The 23,309-nt window shown below is 28.3% G+C and overlaps 1 protein-coding gene across 2 annotated transcripts in view; it reads right to left on the minus strand.

Annotated features, from left to right (window-relative positions):
• The window catches only part of LOC116777818 (sushi, von Willebrand factor type A, EGF and pentraxin domain-containing protein 1), a 43,253-nt gene that overhangs the window by 8,471 nt on the left and 11,473 nt on the right, over nucleotides 1-23,309 (minus strand). The window contains exons 2-8 of one of the 2 annotated variants that reach the window (XM_032671550.2): nucleotides 13,197-13,379; nucleotides 12,601-12,810; nucleotides 9,453-9,548; nucleotides 1,579-1,701; nucleotides 1,149-1,312; nucleotides 816-942; nucleotides 172-321 (exon numbers count right to left, since the gene is read on the minus strand). In XM_032671550.2, coding sequence (XP_032527441.1) covers nucleotides 172-321; nucleotides 816-942; nucleotides 1,149-1,312; nucleotides 1,579-1,701; nucleotides 9,453-9,548; nucleotides 12,601-12,810; nucleotides 13,197-13,379 — 1,053 coding nt within the window. Of the gene's footprint in view, nucleotides 1-152; nucleotides 322-815; nucleotides 943-1,148; nucleotides 1,313-1,578; nucleotides 1,702-9,452; nucleotides 9,549-12,600; nucleotides 12,811-13,196; nucleotides 13,380-23,309 lie in introns of those variants that run through there. The other variant, XM_032671551.2, reaches the window with a different exon arrangement.

Here is a 23,309-nt window from a genome sequence, read left to right on the forward strand (position 1 = left end):
CCTATTCTATTGAAGCGCAATGATGGTAAAACCATGTAGATCTCATTAAAAACTATCAGGAGTTTGAATTTTGATTATTATTTGTGCTTTTTAAGAATTCTGCATTAGATATGAAATTCGCACATGCGGGAAATAATATTATAGATATGTACCTATTAAGGTGACACTCACGGTACTGGCAGATCCAGTGTAGGTAGTCCAGGTTGCAGCCGACGTCGTTCCACAGCCAGGAGCGCCCACCATCAAGCACCACGCAGTTTTGTTCGCCGTTATAATTATTCGGCTGGTCCTTTCCCCACGTTGGCTTTGTAACAGTTTCTCCTGATAAAGAAAAAATAAAGTCAACATTCCTATATACTGTTTGCATTTATCATTTATATCTCTACATGACAAAATTTTTGTCTGCATGCATTTCCATTAATGTGTTGAAATCAAAAACACAATTTGCCAGCGTAAAGTTTCACAAAAGTCCAACGGCACTTGTATCTGTATCGATCGTATCGGAGTGCAATGGAAGTAATTATAAAAGAATGAAATCAAAGTTTTACAAACTGACACAATACAAAAGAGATCCCTAGTAGTTTATAGAAAATTAAGATTCTCATTCTTCTTATTTCAAACGGGAATGCAAGACTCTTTCTTTTTTATTTTTTCTTAATTCCAGGCTTTTGATCTTTTAAATCTCTTTATAATTGAATTTATTTTATAATAATTGAAATAACTGATCGTACTCTCTAATATTATTACTCTTTAAAAACAAGTAATGAACATCATTTGAAAGAGTAAATTTGTGATATAAGAAACATGGACCTTACCGTCAACCCATTTCCAAGTTCTGGAAGTAAGACCAGGTTCCTTTTGAGCTCCGATCCAGACCAACAGAGTCTTTAAATTTGGCCTGCGCCTTTCTAACTCCTGAATAAGGTAACTTGACGTAGCGCCCTATAAGAAATATAACTTATAAGAATTGAATATGTGACGCCTCTTCGATTACAAAATATTTTCTTTTAACATCCAAAATAATATATTAAAAACTAATGCAAAATTTCAAATCATAACATGAGTAATTTTGTATTTAATGGGATTTTAAGTGGCTTTAACTATCAGAATTAAAAACATCTGAAGTAAATGTGGTATGGTGTTTTTACCTGAAACCCATGTATTAAGTCTCCTCCGTGTTCCTGACATTGTTTTCTCGCTTCCTCAAAAGATGCTCCCTTAGCTCCATTAAATTCGTAACAGTTTCGAGAAAAAGCGGCCAACTCAATATCTGCTGAGGCTCCAATCGGGGCGCATCGATCGTTTGAGAACTCTGATTTAAAATCATGAATAGTCATTTACATGGTGTTTATAGATAAACATAAAAGCAAAGATGGTTTTAAACTTTTTATAATACGAAAATATTTAACATAGTTATGAGTTGGGTAATAAAAAATCATGGTTTCAGTATGAGGTTTTTTGATCTTTCTTATAGCATTCATATGTTAAATAATACAAATAACGTAAAAGTAAGCTTCAATACACCTTCCAGTCCCGGGAAAGCATTTATGGTAAATGGATAACAGGTCGAGTCATTACCTTCTGTGGTGAATACTTCTACTTCACATAAAGAAAGGGAGCTCTCTACTCCAACCAGCTGGAGGAAAACGTGCTGACCTATGAGGGGGCGGGCGCAAGTGAACGTCTTCGTTATACCTTCGTCTGTAAAAAAAAAATCATATTAATACCATATTCAGGTATTATTAGTAAATGATTGCTTAGTACAAGTTTGCCTTGTCATAGTACTAACGCATCTTTTGCAGTGTTATATTTATAAATCTTCGCATATAATATTAACGTCGGTTGTTGAATAAGAAACGTAAAAGACTTCGTATGTAATGTGACGTTGTAAACTTGTGACATCCCTGTGGAAAAAGTCTTATAAATTCTGATACAAAACAGCTAACTGGGTATCAGATTTTATCAGTTAAAAAAATATTTATAAGATTGAAAAAAAATTCTGATACAGATTTCTATAAGAATCTATCAGTTATGAGAATTTATGAGACCGTTTCCACAGGGATGCATACAGAATCGTTTATTAATTCCTGACGACTAAATTAATAATATAAAACAACACCCAATAGTTTTTAAACATTGTACAAAAAATTCAGTCTTGAATATTACAAAATAAAATGTGAACTATTTTGCTTAAAAAGTATTCATTAATAAACCCAGTATATGAAACATCCCAATTAAAATTTTGGCCACTTTTAACAATCATACAATTAAACCACATTTCCAATTATTACTGTTAATAAACTATCAACATATATGTTGATAAAGAAATTACCTCAATTTTTTTTGTTCCCATTTAAAGGTTTAATTTGTATTATTTAGTGTAATAGTCAAGTAAACTTAACTGGTATAGGTAGGTATATTTTAGTTTACATGTTTTGACCTAACTTTTATTTAAAAACAAAGGAATCGAATTTATTTTTTATTATCAAATAAATGTTTTAATTTGATTTTGTTCTCGTTTTAGCTACATACTAGTAGTGTAGGTTTGTTTGAAACATTATATTTATTTCGAAATGAAATATTACGAAACAAACTTCATGTTAAACATTTTGCAGGTGAGTTAATAGTTCTAATTACATATATTTAATATACCTGAAGCATATTAAATATATTTTAAAATGAAGTTCAAAAAGGTGTGTTCATGTGAAGGTATTGTTTTTAATTCTTTTATCTACAAAAAATTATCAAATTCATTTGATATTAATCGCTTAGTAATAAAATTACTTATCGCTTGTGTCAGATTTCACAAGTTTCAGTACCTAATAACAATTTGTTACTGTAGGAAATTTGCCTATCGCATTTTGTTTTATAAGTATTGACTACATCAATCAATAAATACATTGTTCTATAACAATCACATATGTTTCGAACCTAGTATGAACAATTGTCGTCAATGTAATGTAAACTAACCTTTATACTTTCTCTTCGTATTTCAATTGTGTAAAACTTTTCATCTACAGGCTAATATTTAGTACATAAAATATATTACTCAGTTGCATTTTGCTTCAACAACTCCCAACAAAGTTATGGAAATGAAATTAATTATGTTCCTAGCAGTAAATTTTCAAGTAAGACATTCTAATGTATGAATAAAATATTCTCCTGTATTAATATGTTATCTAACTATATTCTAAAACAAGTAGTTAACGATAGCGGACAGAATTATAAGTTATAAGTAGATTTGCTTTTGGTGTTAAGATCATTATTTATCAATTATCACATTATCTTCTAAAACGATAACAGTCTAACCCATCTAAGATTGCATTCTTAATTAGTAACAGAGTGAGCTATGTAACTTCGAATTGACATACGATTTCCGACATAATTTTAAGCGTATTTTCATCTTTCACTTATCTTACTAACAATTGGATTATTATGCAATGTCGCAATAAGCGAATTAATTTTATGTTAAAAATTATTAACAATGGCTGTATTAACAATTATAAAATAATAATTAAAAAAATTCAAATACAATTAACTAGATGTTTCAAGGTTATGACAATTGTTTTTGTTTCTGACGAAATAAAAAAAGAATTATAATCGGATATTTTTGTAATCTTAAAATAATGTGTCGCTAAAATATAAAATAAAACGTTATAATGTAATAAGATCATAAGAACTTTGTATTTAAAAATATTAATACTATAATCAAGATACGCTCACATACATTTTAAGTTTGTTGTCTTTAAGTTAGTCAGATGTTTTGGAGTCAGTGAGTAAATTAAAAATTTTATTCACATTGTGTTGAAATATAATTGACTTGAAAAATATGGCTCATAAATTTAATAAACTGCGATACTAGATATTATTAAAGTTTTTTATTGTCATCACTAGTTATGACGAATTGACAGGTGTCAGAAACGCAATCTCTGAATGTCAGGATTTTAAAATTTCACATCTTGTTTTTTGTAAATGTTTTTACGGCAAACTAAAATTTCACATCTTGTTTTTTGTAAATGTTTTTACGGCAAACTAAAATTTCACATCTTGTTTTTTGTAAATGTTTTTAGGGCAAACTAAAATTTCACATATTTCAAAGCGTTGCCATGCATTTAATTAAGTTAAAGCTTCGAAAAAAAATAAAAAAGTTTAGATGACGTATGCCTGCAGAAATTTTTTTATGCGATGTTAAACAAAATTATAAGACTTATATTTTTATTATAACTATATGTAATCGTAACACATATTGTATTGTTTAAGGAATGTGCAGGAATTATTATACTTCTGTAAATAAATAAGTTACTTAAAAATGTTTATCCAATTAGTCTTTTCATTTTGTTTTTTTTTGTTGTTGTTTACTATTATAAATGAAGAAAATAAACATTTTAAATTGTTATTAGAAACACGGGAAAGTAAAGAAAAGTTTAGTAAATAAGCCTTTAGCTTCCATTAAATTAATGGAGAAGGTTTGATATTCCTATTTGATTTTTTGCTCGGGGACTGCACGTGTTTCAATTTTTATAGCTTGTTAATCTTTTTTATGTTGCTAATGTTCTTGTGTCGAATATTCTAATACAAATATGAAATATGTTTAGGAAAAGTTTTGTCAGTTATTTATAGTTACATAATATATTATTGAATAGATATACAAGATAATAAGTGGCAAATTTTTTTTTGTTATTTTTGGATGTTTTTACAAAATGTCAAAATTTTTGGTCGCATTCTTATTTTAAAACAAACTAGGTTATGTAATAAACATTGTAGAAAAGTGACTTGAAATGATTTGAGAATTGAAATCCTTTAGTTATTACAGAAGTGTCAAACAAATTTCTATTATAAAAGAAAATTGTTTGAGAAACTTATTTCAATATCAAACTCAACTCAATTAAACTAGTGTTCCATAAACAAAGGAATTAGAATGACAAATACTACATTAAAATTAGATTATATAAACTATTAACAAAGTATAATGCCCTATGGCATAACTAATCCCATTTGCTATTAGAACTATCGTCGTAAATTTAATATCATCTTGGTAATATTATGTAATCCTGGTGAAAATGATATCTATAAACATAAAAAAAACAAACATTCAATCAACCGAAATCTTAAAAATGTTTTTTATAAGCCGGTACGCGTAATAAAAATGATTTAATTTGGCCCATAATTACCACATGACCTGATGACATAACAGCCATCTAAAAATTTTATAATTGTAGAAAATATTTAACAATGAAGACGTCTTTCTCACATATTTAATAAAGTTAATTGGACAACGAAAACTTCTGAGTTATTAATTAATATCGTATAACGTATAGCAGTGAATTAATTACACAAGTTGTTTATCATTACATAAGTGATGCGTGATGACCACCGGCTGTTTTTACTAAACATTCGCTAAGCGAAGCCAATGCTCGTGTTGCATACACGAGAAGCTTTCTCGGATCGTGTTATTGCAGGATCGTGTTTTTATAGCAGACGTCATATGATTAAAATTAATCACTTTTTCCAGTAGAATAAAGTAATTCTATCTTATTCTACTGGAAGACCAATACGTTAAAATGGACCCAAAATTACTCTTTAGAAAGGTTAAGGAAAATTTCGTGATGTAATTGTAAATAAAGTAAAAATACTGTTTGACATCTACGGATTATTTATTTTTCAACCTCTGAAAGTTAATAAAGGTTATATTTTAAAACACTTTTTAAAAAATAGATTAAAAAGTTGTTTACTACCAAATATTTTTTTTCACAAATAAAAGTAATAGCCATGCTAGAAAATCTGTTTTGAATTTAATCATAATTTTTATTTCGCATTCATAGAATTGTTATGAACAAGTAATGTTAATTAACTTTTGATATTTTAAGTCTACATGGAATGAGAAAAACTTTATGTTGTATAAAGTAATAAATAAACATATATTTTATAAATATGTTTAATTTAAATGACTCAGAAAAAAAATAGGTGTCTCTAATTAAACGTACGGTAGGTATACTGTCCCTCACTTGCAGTATTGATTACACCGTCCCCAATATAACTGAGGCGAATAAATGAGCAAACAGAACTGTTGATGTATTTTGTAGATCTCACTTAAAATATTTGTTAACTTATGATATAAGGGCAATAAAAATTTGTATGCAGGTTGCAGCTATATTGCTTTAAAAAATCAAAGCAAACGTTTTATTTCAAAACTCCCATGGGATGGGGAGCGCAGTCCCGGCTAAAAATCAGAAGTCAATATATATGTCTAGCGGCGAATATGTTGTGTTCGAGAAGATGAAAATACTCAGAATTTCAGTATACATGAGTTTTAATAAGTTCCATTGTAGTCCACAGGGAAAATATCGGAATGAAAAATATTGCACATGCATGAAGTATTTCCTTGAATTTATACCTATACCTACTTATAAAAGTCGCACTGATTAAAAAATGTAATGTCATCTTAATATAAAAAGAAATGCATATTATAGGACCTGGACAAAGACTAAATAATAATTTTATTAAAGACCTTAGAAACAAATAAAGAGCAACATGAAAAAGTAAAAGACTAATTCCCCACTGAAGAATAGATGAAATGTGACTGATCAATGCAATGTTTGCAAGAGTAACAGTACCATTTATTTTTTATAAAATTCAATATAAGTACCTACCTGAACTAGTTTCGTTCGATCAAAAATATAATATTTTTCTAAAAGTTATTATTAGTTCGTTTTATTATAGGCTTCTCGGAATCTGAAACGAAATTGCGATATGATCAGTAAATGTTCAGCGCGAATTATTATTTTTCCAGAAACTTAGGTATTCGCTTGATCACGTTTTTATTTTGATGTTTCCAAAAGTTATTAATTACTCATACTTAATTTAATTTTATAATAATAATAAATTAAACAGTAGAGGATAAAAATCTTTAAATATATTTTCTTAGTTAATGTCAACGTTCATTTGAATTTTAAGCCCCTGGGATATCAGCATTGAGGTGGCTGACTCATGCCTTCAGCATGTAACACTAAGGTAAACGTTGATTTACTTTTAATAAGGTAAATATAAGTGAATGATAAAAGAAGTGAAATAGGAATGTGTCATAGATAAGCTTGAGTACATCAGGGGAATGATTTGGGAAGAGGAAAGATGTCTATTTAATTTGAATTCTGTTTAGGTAATTATTTATTTGTCTCCAAGTGATTAGTAGTGATTAGTACACTTAGCTTATAATATTGTTAACCATATATGCAATAACACCATTATAATGTACACATCATTAACCTCCTTACGGAATTCTCATCAGCGTGAGAGCTTGTGAACATGACGACACGATTTCCACTTTCTTTAGATTGATTGATACAAAACGCAACTATTTTGAATTAAAATGTAATGATATTTATGTGAAAGACACTTGCAAATTACAATTATAGTATACCTATATAATTATAGTATATGTATATATTAACAGTTCTGGTACTTCAGTTATGAATAAAATAATATGTATAGCTATGTATAATTATTTATTGTTTTATTTACCTAGTAACAAATTAATGCATCTTAAAATTAAGACACTATTATAATAATCTAAGAAACTCTTTTTTTTACTGAAGAAGTAAAACTTAATGTTAAGAAAGGACATAAAAATCGTTTAAAAATGCCAAGCTTTAATAAAATAGTTGTAATACGGAGGCATTTAAAGTATCTGACGTCTTATTCAAAGTAAAGTAGAGGAGACAAATTAGTTTTCAAGAGTTTCAATTGCGAAGCCAATAGAGGTTAAAGAATTATTTTGCTCGCTTTCTTTATGTGCCTCCGATCGCTAAGTCTTTTGTAAATAAGTAGTATGTCTTTTAGATAGTCGACTTTTTATTTAACAAATATTTCAATACCTACTAACACATTTCCATTCTCTTATTTATTATAACTAGGTGCTAATTTCAAGATAAAACTTGTTTGTGTTGTATATTTTATTTTTCAACGTATATTTGTATATTTTATAAAGTTAATAAATAAATACACCCTTTCAATAAGCAAGAAAGATTAACAAATGACTTATTGCTGTTCCACTAAATTTTAATATATTTTTTATTTCCTCGTCCTCGCTCTTTGCGACAGGTATTTAAAGCGTTTTCGACGACATTATTAACAAATCACATACGTAAATAAATACTTTGAATCTGGTCAAACAAAAGTTAACGTTTTTTTTAAAGTATTTGTCTTCCACGATGGCTTCAAGAATAGGGGAGTTAATTATAGGTAAAAACTTATAACACGTTACTTTTTAAATTGTTTTTTCATTATATTCACAGTGTTATTTGATTTTCATAAACAACACTTTATTAACCTTGTTATTCTGACCCTTTAATTTCTAATACATTCAATATAGCGTTAAGCGTTTCCCATCTGCAGACATAAAAATATTCACATAACTTGAAGAGTACATTTACTTATATATTGTCTAACAAAAGGCCTTAGAAATTACCTTTAAATAAAACAACTCGAGAGGAATTTACGTCATTACTTTCAAATATTTCTATGAATTATGCATCAGAATTTATTTTCCTTGATGAATAAAAAAACTTTTACAAAAAATGTTTAAGTATATACGTTGTATGCTTAGTGGTTTCATTAAAGGTCATCAAGAACATAATTAATTTCAATAAGAGCCAGCATATTATCACAAAATAAATAAATTTACAGTATAAGATGCAGTTATCACAAACTAATTAAATTCATCCACTACGTTCGTATCGCTCCAAAGTTTCTTACAAACCAACAAGATCGACAAACTTTTCTCTGGACGCTAAAGTTTTTGCAGTTTCACAATTTCGCCAGAGGGTGGGTTTGATAAATTTTCCTATAAATATCGATGAAAACATAATAATTTGACTAAAATCTACAATATAATAAGGTAATTTAAATAAAGTCTTCCCTTATTATTGCGATGCATCTGATTAAGTGCCCTTTTACATTGTTAAAAAAATTTTGTTGTTAATTATCACTGTGTAAATGTTTTAATAACCGTGTAATTTTTTTTTATTAGAAGATGGAGAACGTACTATTGTTTACATTGTACAAGCATTAAATTAGAATATTGTTTTCCTATATAACAAAGTCAATATATAACTAAAATGATAATGTATTACAACTTAATATTATGGTGGGTTCTTGCGTATATAAATCCTAACGACGAAATACCAAAACATTTACTTAATTTAACGTTGAACCGATTATCATGGGTTAGAAAGTTAGAATTATTGATTTAGTGCAACTATTACTATGAAATTGGGTCAGCAGTTCTCTATACTTTTTTTATATCTTTAGCGGGAACTAATAATTGTCTTCTCTCGTACACAGGATTGATAATTAGTGAAATGTCTTAGTATTTATAACGAAATGACAATAATATCTTAATTAGTTATCCATATTGTTATCTATAAGCTAAAATAAAGTTTTAAGTTTATGCTTACCAATGGTGCCAGGAAACCAAGCACATAGTGGGTTTCTTTGTAAATCACTGCTGCTGTTGCCTACTCTGATCTCCAGATCTTGAAGCGGTTGGTGACCTGCGAATAAAAGTATCGTAAATTCCGACGTATAGCTATAATGTACCTAAAGTCTGATAAAATTGGTTTGCCATTTAATTCATTTTCTTAATTTCCATTTTTACTCGATAATTTTTAAATTTATTTTCGCTGTGAACAAATTTCACATATTTAATAGACAAAATTGTAATAATTGAAAGAGAATTCATTACTAGAATACAAATATACTTCATCCCAATAAAAGTTAAACCTACGAGTATGGCCGCTTTTTTTCAATTAAAATAAAAGTCGATCATATCAGCTTCATTTGAATTAACCTATCCAATCGAGATATTACTTTAACAAACTACACAGTGCAAAATCCTTTACCTGCAGATTATGTTAATCCGCAATCTGATTTGATATAAAATAATACTCCAGTAAAGTTGCTATTCGCTTAAGCGAAACATTTTGTAATATTAACAGTAATTGGTATTACTTATAAGTACAATCACTATTTTATATGGAATAAACTTAAGTAATAATATTTATAGTAATTTTATGTACAAAAATATACATGTTATAATCTATCGTCTTATCTGGTTTATACCTGATGTTCAAAACAGGAATAGATTGGATTTATAATTTTTGCGAGATTTAAATTACAGACTTTTTCGTTAGAATTGGTGTTAAAATAACTATTTGTTCGGATTAAAAAATTTAGGGAACGAATTATATTACATTTGGATGCGGAAGTCCACATATATCTTAAATAAAATCTTTCTTGAAATATGTAATGTGAAAAATATTTATAAAACAATTCTTGTCTTCAAAATAATCCGATGTGGCCAATTTATCGACCGCTATCCAGGAGTACCCTACATCCCACCAGCAAATGTTTAGCCGCTCCAATTGCCTTCTCACAGATATAGCAAGTTTTTTCAGTACCTTTACCCTATCTTACTAAGTTACTCTGATCTGGGAGGGTCATTTAGAACGCATTGAGATAAAATTTTAGCAATGCTGGTGACCGATCATGAATTAAGGTGCGCCATTTTAATGCTAATGGGATGCAAAAATCTTCTACTTCTAACCACTCGTCCTGCATCTCTAAACTCATTGCATGGATCTTATAATTATCATTTTCGTCTTGCTGAATAAAAGACTTCAATATATCCGTATCTTAGGCCTTCTTACTTAATCCTAACCCTAATCTTTTACTTTGTGCTCCTATCATAAACTACTATGGAATTTAAGTCTTGTCTTTGTCTTTTGGGAGCGATGTAACGTCGTGATCATAGGATTTCAGCAAGATATATCTCTTGGAAACTCTTAGGTGTTTAAAGGGCTAAGTTGGCCTCTTTAGACTCATCCCAAAACTATTGCGATACCTGAATAAAGCTGATGAATGAAGCCCGAGTCTTAACTTCAACATCTTTATGACATAACATAGTAACAGGCAGATAACGTATAATCCATTTCAGAATTATTATTCTTTCTTATAGAGTATATTTTTAATAGATTTATAATGTACGAGTACTATCATGTTAATATATTTCTTTCAGGCTTCTTCTCAGAAAGATTTGCATTGTGTCAAATTTATACTCGTCCGTCCAATTTATGTTGCTATAATTTAACAACGGTATATATTGTGATTTTATATTAATTTATTTAATTGAAATGCAAAAATTAAAACATTGATGTCATTTATTTGTCTATTGTATGATAATATTTAATTTTATAATTTTTGGCTCATTACCTTTTTAATACTATAATGATTACATAATTTTCAAAAACGTCACAGTAAAATTTTTAATATTATAATAAATTTTAATTGCACAGCGTTACAATTTAGAAACCGGGTGACGCTTTGTAATCGTCACTTGTATCGTATATGTTGCAGTGGTCACTCCTTACGACATTGCGCTGTTAACCGTAACGAATTACGCGCCAGCATAGGTAAATTAAGTGCATTTATGTGAAACTATATAATTGCCACAATAATGCAAAATCGCTCTGGCAATATTATCATAAGTTTTAATTTTCAATTAACACACGTAGGTGGGTATCTTTCATTAATTATGTTTAAATAATACCCAAGAAACGCTAGAATATATATTGTTTTATCTCGTAGCGAATATAGTTCCAACTATAACTAAAATTGAAATGAAATGAAATTTTACTATAAAAATTGAAGCGGAATTTTTCAGCAGAAACTATTTTTTATCTTCGTCAGGTTTTTACGCGACCAACTAACTATGTAGGTTACATCAATTATGAAAGTCTAAAAATTTTGAATTTTCGTATGGTTATTAAAAGTTTATATTGAATTAAAACCTACGGCAACAAATAAGATATTTATTTTTATACAGGGTAAGCTAAATTTATGATCTTAATATTTTTATGCTCCTCTTTCATGCTCATAAATGTAAATGTGCTGATATTCTCCAAATTAATTCATTTAAGTTTAAATTACATTCACTTTCTTAATATTTTTTTCTTTCTGATATTTAAATAGAAGATGTTATCGTACAAGTAAGTATGAATTGTTTAGTCTAAATTGTCAGTGACACGTGACTGCCACAGTATGTGACTATTGTCATTACATACATTTTGAGAGGAAGGTCTACTTGAAATTACAACAAAGGGATGTCCATTATCCAGTCAGTATTGACGCTAAGTCTAACGTTTCTTATTTTGGATATACTAACAATAAAATGTAAGAGTCCTTGATACAACCAGCGCTTGTAAATAAAAATGACTTATTATTACGCCATTTTGATTTTTGACATTTATATTTATGTTAAAACTATAACCCTATTACGAAGCCCTTATTAATGGGAAAATTATAAAATTGTTATGCTTTGACTGTTAGAAGTAAACTGGTACGGTATTTATTTAAGTCTTAAAATAAGAAATTAATCATGTTAGTTTGTTTGACTAGGTAAAATGATTACAGTTTCATTAGAATTATTATTTGGCATTGTTACCCAAAATGCTTATAAAAATAAGAGTTTTTCTACAAAATAATTTATAGGAAATAAAATTTTCAAGTTAAAAGCATATTATAATTTATTGAAGTTGTTACACTTACCGCAACAGCCCCTAGTAGTGACTCTAACCACTTTGACGGCGTAGTGACGTAGCAGGTCGACCTGCCACCAGGGTGAAGCCTCTCTTTGTGTTTCTGTGCATCTTTTGCCGTCATGTTCGGTGGTCTTTTCACCATCATTGCCGTTGCTAGCGCTTCCACCACGTACAGTGGTTGATTGATTTGCTGGTTTTCTGAAGGCAACGTTGGTTCCTAAGTGGAAAAATTTTTCCTTACACTTATTTCACTTTTTCCCTTATATTAATATTTGTTTCCATACTTATATGGCTAACATTGAATAAAAGAGTTAATATATAAGAAAAATAATTTTATAAAAAAAATATATTAAGTAGAAGAAGTATATATTAAAATGAAAATTTAATTTTTAGATATACTTAATGATTTATTATATTTTATAAATTTTAATTCGATGTTTCCGTTACTTTACAGTAACCGCGGTCACTGAGAGACGAAATTCATAGTTTCATTTAAAATTGTACTCGCAAAAAGCTAAAATATCATTAAGTATTTTTGATCAATAAATGTATTTGTTATTACTTCCATCCTACACTTGAAAATGTTATATGTTTTGGTCTTACCACAAAATGGCGGTTCGGAAGTCCAGTCACCCCTTAATGTACATTCTCTTTGATGTGCACCGAAAAGCTCGTAGCCGTCATCGCATTCATAGGTGGCCACTGTTCCCGGTACTATGTCAGTGTCTGAAGCCAAAGAAACCTTTGCATTCGGCGGCACAGCTGGGTGGCCACACCGTCTGTCGCCTAAAACAAAAAACACAATGAAACATAACAAAACAAACTCAATATATTTAATGTACAGATATAAATAATAATACATAGCAAAAAATTCCCCATCTTAAAATGTGGAAGGGAGAATATAAAAAAATATTTTTACTATAGAACGAACAAAAAATTTAAGAACATTCTTCTTTACTGCAAAATTAATTTTAAAGACTATTTTTGGCCATATTTATTTATACCAAATCTTGTATTTCATAGATTATATCATATTGAAAAAAGTAATATATTATTTAACATTTTTAAAGCATTTAATAGATCTATAAACGCAACACAAAAGAAAGTATCATTATTATGTAACTTTGAATAGTTTAAAAACACTCATGACTTTCAATGCAACATTTTAGTATGCTGCTCACTAACTGACGAGGCAAATGTAATAGATCGCGTAACATTTGGAAACCACACGGATATTATGATTTTGTAACGTTTTTTATAGTATAGTAACATCCTATAAATAATTAAATTTTATCATACACAAACCAATCAATGTAAAAATATAGGCATAAATTTCCTTTAATAAAAAAATATTTATTTCTTTGAGATTAAACATAAAAAATATTTTCGTTTCGCTCAAGTCTCTATCTTTGTCAAAAAGAAAAATGCATTTATTTGCGACTATACGTAATTATTACTTAATCGCATATACTGTTTCTTTGCTTGCTTTGTAGTCTAGAAGAGATAAAATACACAATGGTAAGTGTAAATTAGATATTTTTTTCTTAATAACTTTCAATTGATAACATTTTAGTGCTGAAAAAAAAAAATACAAATGAATTTTGTAAATTACTTTTTTTATCCTACTTAATTAGCGAACGGTCAAACTGCATTAAAATTTCCAATTAGCCTTAATGAAATGTGGTAGACATTTACTAATCAAACAGTTGCGCACTAAAGTAATATCCCAATGTACGGGATTAAATGAAAATCATTGAATACTAAACACCCACACAAAACAATTAAAAAGCTTCTAATGTTAGATATTCACAGAAACTATTTATCATTTAGGATTAATCCGAAATTCTGCATATTGCTTTCTATAGAAATTGTTGAAATTTATATTACTTAACCATTAAGGCAGTACAGTATTCAGGCTTCATTTTATGTCGAAAAAAAATTGTTTTTGATAATAGCGTTGATTGGTTGGTTTAGTTTTTCGATTTTGGATAATGTAACAAAATAGTACTTTTACTTCAGGTGCCTTCTTTTAAATTAGTTATCTTAAGGTTGGTTACTCCTCAGTTTTTTACATTTTATATTTCAGATGGCGAAAATATAATTTAAACCAAAGTTCGTATCTGTGTTACAATTTTACACGTGCGTTAAATCTCATATAGGAATATTTCCCTTTTGGATGTATACCGATTGCACTTCCTGAAAATTATTGTACCATGTTCTAATTTAAACCACTAATATTGAAACTCACGTTCATTTGAAATTGTTTTTAACCGCCAACGCAAAAAGAGGTTTATTATAAATCTGTCCTAGATAATGAGATCTAAGACTTTCGCGAGTATTAATTTAAATGAAACTAATGTTTTTTTTTTTTCGTGAAAGCCAACTCCTTTGCAGTAGTTTTCATCTCTGTTTGGATAATTTTAGTCCATCAGTGTAAGAAATCATTTTTTTTCCAACATGATGTAAGGCATTTTTGGCCTTTGATTACTACTAAATTACAAGTGGCTCACGCGTTTCACTCTAGTCGTTAAATAACAATTATTTTGTATGGGATTTTTAAAATGTTATAAAATTTTGTTATGTTAAATAACATTATTGTACGTCATTTTATTATTTGTACCGAACGAGTGAGTGATATAATACTGCGTTCTTCATTTTCTTCTGTCTGTCAATTACTTACGCAATGAGTGAAATTTTTATTGGTGATCTTTATTTTACGTTTAATCAAATTCTCTTTTCTAACTAGTAAAAATGTAGTGTCCACCGCAGTATTTAAAAACAAATGGTAAATTGCTACCAGTTTTATGTTTATTTTTACCTTGTGTCGAAATACCAATTATAGACTGCCATAGAACTTAAATGAAAATGGACATATCAAAGTAACGGACGCTGGTCGTGTTTGTTTGGGCGTTTACTATCCGGGCACGCTTTGATGTTACCTACAACAAACATAATTGTAGAACAATTAATTTGTCTTCATTACATATACGTGTTTAAGTCAGAATAACCAAATTATATCTAATCCAAAAATTACTCAGTGTACTTAAATAACCAGAAAATCCAGATTTAGTGCAAATTTAATAAAATTTTTATTTATACATATTCAGTTTATAGAAAATATAAATTTTAAAACTCGAAATGATAGGTTGAGAGGTTTTGTCGGTCATATTTGGAATGTTTGTCATTCGAATATCCTAACAGAGTTTTGATTGAAGGTTGAAGTTTTATTTTTATTTACAATTGTGTTACAAACGTTGAGCTTTATTGACAAAAATGGAGAACCAAAAAAGCTGAGTTTTTTTTTTGTTAGATAACGTAACATCAGTTAACCCAAAACTTAAGTTACTTTAAAGCAAATTGTTTAAATAGTAGTAATAAGTAAAAACGTAGTCGGTTTTTTTCCAAATACTGTATAAATATTAACAAATGATTACATATAAAATATTACAAATTGTGTATTTTGATGGTTAATTTACAGAATTCTTAATTCCCCTTACAATTTCCTTACTAATTTTGTCTAGTTAGAATTTGAACTGTTGTCATAGTATAAAACAATTCAGTAACTATTATTGAGTATTAATTTTGTATCATCATTTACAATTTACAGATAATAAAAATTGAATATAGCGAAAACTCTATGGAATAGTGATTGAAGTCGAATAAACAGGATTAGGCCGTCGGCGTCATTGTGGCGACCAAAAAGAGGTCAAAGGATTTATTTTACCTATGTACATAAATTTATAATGAATCAAAGTTATGTTAATGATAGTTTTCATATAGTGAGGATTGAAGTGGCCATATACAAGGGATAGAAAAACATATAGTTATTTATTATGAAATACCCAAATAGCCATTAAGAATGAAACAAGCAATTCATGTTTCCTTCCCGCAACATTCTAACAAAAAATTTAAAATAATAATAATATTATATAAAAACTTTACTACATAAATTTGCATTGTTTTAGTTTAATTTTTTATAAAATAGTTTGATATGAAATATCAAATAATAGTGTCTCGCTATAATGTTGAATTCATCTTTGTCGTCCGGATTGAACAGTTAATTTTTACCGCTACAGAAAAGCTTTCAATATCGAATGAGATCGCTCATAAAACTGAGAAAAGGAAATACTATTCCTTATTTAAACATCATTACGTGCACTATTTGTAAACGACACTTGGCCATTACGATTTGGATACACCTGTGTCTTTGTTGTCAGATACTAAATGAATTCTTCATCTGAAAAGATTAATTAAAACCTGTTACAAGCTTCCTGTATAAGTCTAAACAACGGCTGAATATAAAATAAATCAACAAGAAAAAAATATATATTTTCATTATTTAAAGGAAAACACAAGTTATTACCTATAGGAAAAATTCAGAAGGTTCACCATTATAAAGTCTCTAACGGTGTTATGTTGCCTACAAAGATTTTTTTTTCATTTTATTATTTAGTAATATCTTATAACGGTATTTTGTTAACAGTTTAATATAACTATCGTCTAAGCTAGAGTTTTTAACATCAAAATCGATGCCAATTCGTTCACGTTTCTGACCCCAACCCACTAACCTAACGAATTTGACACCGTTCGTTTATGTTACTTTATTTTGATGATTCTGCGAAACCTTGAAAATTATATTATATAATAAATAATTACACTTTATATTTGGAATCATTAATTATAATATTATTTGATATGGTTTAAAGTCAACGGGCCATGAATATTATTACCATTCATATATACATGATTTTACTAATGAATGTTTCAAGGTAAAGAACTATAGTCCTTGTTCATTTATTTTTTGTTAATAATAGGTTTATTTAAGATCTGTTTAAGACTCTAAAAACCTTTTATTAACCCAATGCAAAATAGTTTTGCGCCGATAATTCTTATGTATCTGTGACCACTGAGGCGAATCTGTGTTAGTGACTGTTGTCGTCCCTGTGATCAAGGACATAATGGGTATCAGGTTTCTGTTATTTGAGTAATATTTGATTTTTTGTCTTAGCTGTTATTGTAAAGCAAAGAAATTTTCATTTAATTTGACGTAATTAAAAATATCCTATATAAGCACCACGGATATAAGCTGTCACCATACAAAATCCAGCCGTTGCGGTGATTATCTCGTATATATAGACAAAAAAAGAGTTTAAGATTAGTTCCATTTCACTTCCAACATCCCCCCGACTAGGTTATCAGCATTTTTTATTGTACAGAAATTCATCCCCCATAGTTTTAATATAAAAACAGATGATAGACACAAATAATGCTTGTTTTATTTCATAGATTTTTTTTGAACGCAACATTTTAAATGTTACATTAATATTATTAGTATTCTACACGAACATCTCAGCTATTTAGTACAGCGGAGGAGGTCGAGTGATTCCTCGCGCGTCCGAGATGCGGTTAACGGTGACCGATTGTTCTACACAAAAACCTATACACGGCATGCGTGCCCTACTTTGTACTGCCGCTAGTTGTGATAGATAGTGATGTTATATAGCGGCTAATACATTTTGATTTAATTCTAAATATATAATAAAAATAATAACTATAGTAACATTTAGTATTATCATATTATTGGAGTTTGAATAATATTGTTTTCATATTGATGGTCAGGAATTTCTAAAGGACCAATCAGATAGAACAACGCGAAAGCATCATTATTCAAACAAGCGAACCTCCAACCCTGTAATTAGTGCACAAGTTCATCTATAAACATTGCAACATGAAATGTAATCTGTTTTCGGTTCAGTAATAGCCCCCGAAATGAGGCCGAATATTTAGTTGTTACATCACAGTCCAGTGTGTACGCTTCCTTTGTTTAAAATTATGAATTACATAGATAAAGCAATTTGAATTAGTACAAAAAAAAACCTTAGCAATTTTCGACTTTAATTATCATATTTTACAAATGTCTGATCAAAAAGACTTGCCAATTTTCTACCATATGGTTTGCAGTGGAAAGAATTTGAAAGTTTTATAGATTGTTCTGATGATCATAATATAGTCTGATGAATATAATTTGCAGGATGCTTTATTGAATTTTTGTTATAAAGTAACACCTTTTTGATGTGTCACTTTAGTGCTGTTCATAAATAATATATTAATTTCAAATAATAATAATATACATGTAAGTACCTCAAAGACCACATCATTACAGTATTTTAAATAATTTATCAATATCACTGTATACGGTCGATAAGTCAATAAAATTTTTAATGACATGAAAATTTAAAAGATGCCTTATGTCTATAGTATAAAAATATGAATATTCATATTTATTCCATCCAACTAAACAGTTTTAGAGCGAAAACAGCAACCAATTATAATCGAATATTTCACCGAATTTCTTTGTACTTGTCACACCCCCTTAAAATGTATTATTATAAATAAATAATGCGTGTTTCCTTAAAATTCTTTCTAAGTATAATCCTAAATTATTATTGGCAAATTAGTTCAAATGTTAGACATCTTCAATTATCAAATATTAGTTTTTATTAACAGTACCTTCAATATCCAAAAATTATTGTTGGTATTGAAAATGGCACTTGTAATTTAATAATGAATATAAAGTTATAAAAAACATGGGATGATTCTATTTCTTAAAGGGTTTGTAAGATAAAATAATTGGGTGCTTTATATTGATGTTTAAATTTTTATTGTCTTTAGATGGAATATATAATTTACGTAGATTTTATAAAAATTTGAGTAAATAATTCAGTCAGAATTATTGTTTTATTTCTTTATAATACCATCGACCGCCGAGACAATGTCATCTCTTTGATCAGTGTAATTTCACATAAAAGAATTCAATACTTCAATGCAACATTTTAAGAATAACTTTTACAGAAAATTCTTAAATCAATTACAATGAAATAATTGCACACAAGGGGAAACTTTAGATACATAATTCGTTGGATTAGCGGTACCTGATCATACCGATAGTGTGCAACTTTCAGTAATCTGAAACTTCGAGTCACTTTAAAAAAATTCAACAAAAATGTTTTTCTGAGTCGTGTGGCAGGGATTGTTTCTAATTTCTTAACAGAAGCTATTTATATATTAAATGAAACATGATAAAAGACATCAAAAATGTAAGTAACGGAATTACAATTTCATATCAACAAAACAACTTTTCAAATTTATAACAATTAGATTATTCTTGCATTCAATAGACCACACATTTTTTTATTGCCTATAACATTTGAACTTCCTAAGGTCCTTTCCGTCGTAAAAAAAAACATACACAAAAATCCCTAGCCACATGACAAAAGTGACCAATAAATCAGTCGTCCCAACTACTCAAGACATTTGTCGACATCTGTATAACATGCGCAGACGCTGTAGGGTGAATATGATGTATTTTTTTTTGTAGTAGTAAGGAATAGTGTGCACTGAAAAGAAATATGACTTTTTTCCCGAAAAGCAGTCAAACACAAGAAGATATTTGTAATAAGTGTGATCAAAACACGTATCTTTTAATACTTTAATTTTTGAATGTAAATTTCACAATAAATAATCATAGATTTATTTTAAATTTTACTTTGAATACGTATGCTTATATTAAATTCATCATTTTACAAAACTCTTTTTGGGTGGAATTTTATTTATTTGATCATCAGTAAGTGCAAAAGCTATTATAAGAATATTATCTTAAAACAAATACAATTGAATTTAATCCCTTATATAGAATAGAATGGAGTCCCTAACTTTAGTTAACAAAACACAGGGCTTTGTTTAAATCGTCTTGGATTGATGTGAAGAACATCACAAATGGTAATGAGAAATGGTCTGGTTGGTTCTTTAATTGTAGTTAGTTTATTAAAGTCTTGGTGACCTAGTTTGATACAGAAAAATATATGACATTATCTCTAATTATTCGACCATCCTCATCCACTTGACAAATAATATATACATATAATATATATCTTTATAGAAATCAAAACCTCATATTAGTTATCGTTAATATTAAAATATGAATTTACTAAATAAAATCATTATTAGTTTATAGTTTCATATATGTTTATGAAAACCAAAATGATTTTTGTAAAAAAATATTTTTTATAGAGTTTTAATTTACTAAAAACATTAATGTGAGTTAAAATTCAAATCAAAACCCTGTAAAAACTTAGATATTTGAGAGCTACGAACATTAAAGTTTCAAGGGTAACTGGCATTAGCGTACCCGTCTCTATTGTCCTTTGTCTATTTTCCCACAATTACTCACTCATTAAACAAGTATAAAAGAAAAACTTATATAATCACATTTTAAACTATACATACCTTATAAAACCTATTAGAATATCTAAGTAATTAAGATTGTTAATACTCCTCTAATATGATGGTCTATCTAACAGGGCAGAGTTTGAAAAATTTGTCTGTTTGAAGTTGAGAGCTTTGATTTAAAACTTGTCTCTTCGGAATTAAGAGCTTCGTTCTTCAAGTTTCACCCATTTGCCTCAAAATGTATCTTAGTTTAGTTCCTTCCCAAAATATAAATATAAACGTATTTAGACCTTATTGTATTGCATACAAAAGCCTACTAAATATAAAAGAAATTCACCCTATCTCTCCACGTGTATGTTTTTTTAAATAATGGATAAAATTTTTCATTACAAAAAACTACTCCCTTGTGTACATTGCCTGTAACCGATTCAATGCACAATTCGTTTTATTTACCTTTTATTTGTAAGAACATTGTGTATTTGATACGTCAACATTTTTATGATTACTTTCATAATAAAAAGAAGTAAAATACCAACCGTCCTAACAGTATGAAGCTTGTATATTAAATATAAAAGTCATATGTTTGTAATATTTATATTATAGAATTATTTCAAAATAAGCATACAAAAAAATTTATATTCAAAGATGGGCCAAACGGTTTGAAACAAATATATTTCAAATACATATACCTAGTCTTTTGTTCCTCTTCATTGGTATATAATCTCTTAATCTCCTGTTAAAAATACGCTAGTCATATGCAAGACTATTCTTCATGGGTTTATTTTCATCTTCAATTCATAAATCATTACTACGTAGGATATCATTTTTGAGTAAGTCAGCTTTTGATTTTTAAAACACATTTTACAAAAAGAATAAAAAATACTAAAATATCGTTACTGAATTGGCCAGGTTTGATCGGTTTGTAGGTACTTCAATATTAACCTCATTAAAGCTTACTACTTATAATGAAATTTTTTTTTATATAAAGTATTTTTATCACATTAATTATCGTTTTAATGTTAAGAAGGATTTATCGCTTTAACAATCGGATGACAATGTCAAAGTGCATCTGAGATTGTATTTAATGGGATTGTTGAATAATAGGTTAATACATTTTTAATTACAAAATTGAATCTCTCACGTTCCACGTGCAATTAAGTTTTCAATAGAACACTCCGTGCTAAACTATTGGCTTTGTGTTGACAGATATTAGATCTCACAGTTTCTTGTTTTTGATATTAACAATGACAATACTCAAGGAGTTGAGGATTGCGTACACGTGTACAGTTTTGGTGTAATGGAGTAAATTTAAATTATTTGAGTGGTCCATGTATTCAAATTATTTAAAGATATTTAAACCTTATACCTAAAAAGTGATAAAAAATCAAGAAGAATTAAATTCATAGATTTCAATGAGTATTTAACTCAAAACAGTAGTAGATTCACATGATTTTTTTTGCTTCATGGCGATTTTACAGGTAATATGTCAAAATAATTGAAAATTACAGTTACGAATCTTTAAGTAAATTTTTAATAATCAGCTACGTTTATTACAAAAAAATTGATATAATGTCATAGTACAACATTTTCTCATGAAATATAATATAAAAGTGGAAAGAATGTTTTTGCTGTATAAGGAGAACAATACTTTGGTTTGTAAATTAAACGGCAGTTGGTTATTGTATTACAACCTTACTTAATTTGGATTTCGACAGTTTTCTTTTTAAACTTTTTTCGAAAACCTTTCATATGTACGAACGAAAAAAGTACTTTATAAACGTTTCACGTGCGACCCCTGATATGTATATTTTACAAACTGTAATTCAGAGATGATTTTAATAATAATATTATTAATTTAAAGCTTTACACAAATAAGAAGTATTTATATGTACATCCATATCATTATAAACGAATAAGGCTAAACTTATCATAACATAACTTCCTATATAACTTTTATTTATAATTAATAAAGATTTAAAGTATCGTTGTAGACAGGCAATGAAAACTCTTAAAAGACAAAATTTTTATTCTGAATTATTCTGAATATCTAAAGAATTTCGCAAAATACTTGGCCTCAGTCACCTTTTGGGTTCTAAAAATCTTTCGGCGTGTGTAAGTAAATGATATCTGAATTGATAAAGCTTTTGTACTTTCTCTATATAATGTTATTATGAAATAAGCACTCGTTTTACATGAAAACGCTCTAATTATGGAATAAAAAAATTATGAACCCTTTTACTTAATAATAAGTTAGAATGTAGTAGTAAACTAAAAACAACAACTGCGAAGTGAGACTGTTAATAAATTGTGGTTGTACATAAAATAATAGTAGTAAAGGGCAAACTTCAAAATAGGTCAAAGTTACTTTACGCAAAAGCAAATAGAAATTTCAAAAGAAAATCTTTGAAATATCTTATGGTGCTAAATTAGATGGTTTCTTATATAATTTTATAGAATTTTTCCTATTCTGGATACAAAAATCTAGGT

The sequence above is a fragment of the Danaus plexippus genome, chromosome Z (genome assembly GCF_018135715.1).
Source record: "Danaus plexippus chromosome Z, MEX_DaPlex, whole genome shotgun sequence".
Classification (NCBI taxonomy): Eukaryota; Metazoa; Arthropoda; class Insecta; order Lepidoptera; family Nymphalidae; genus Danaus; species Danaus plexippus.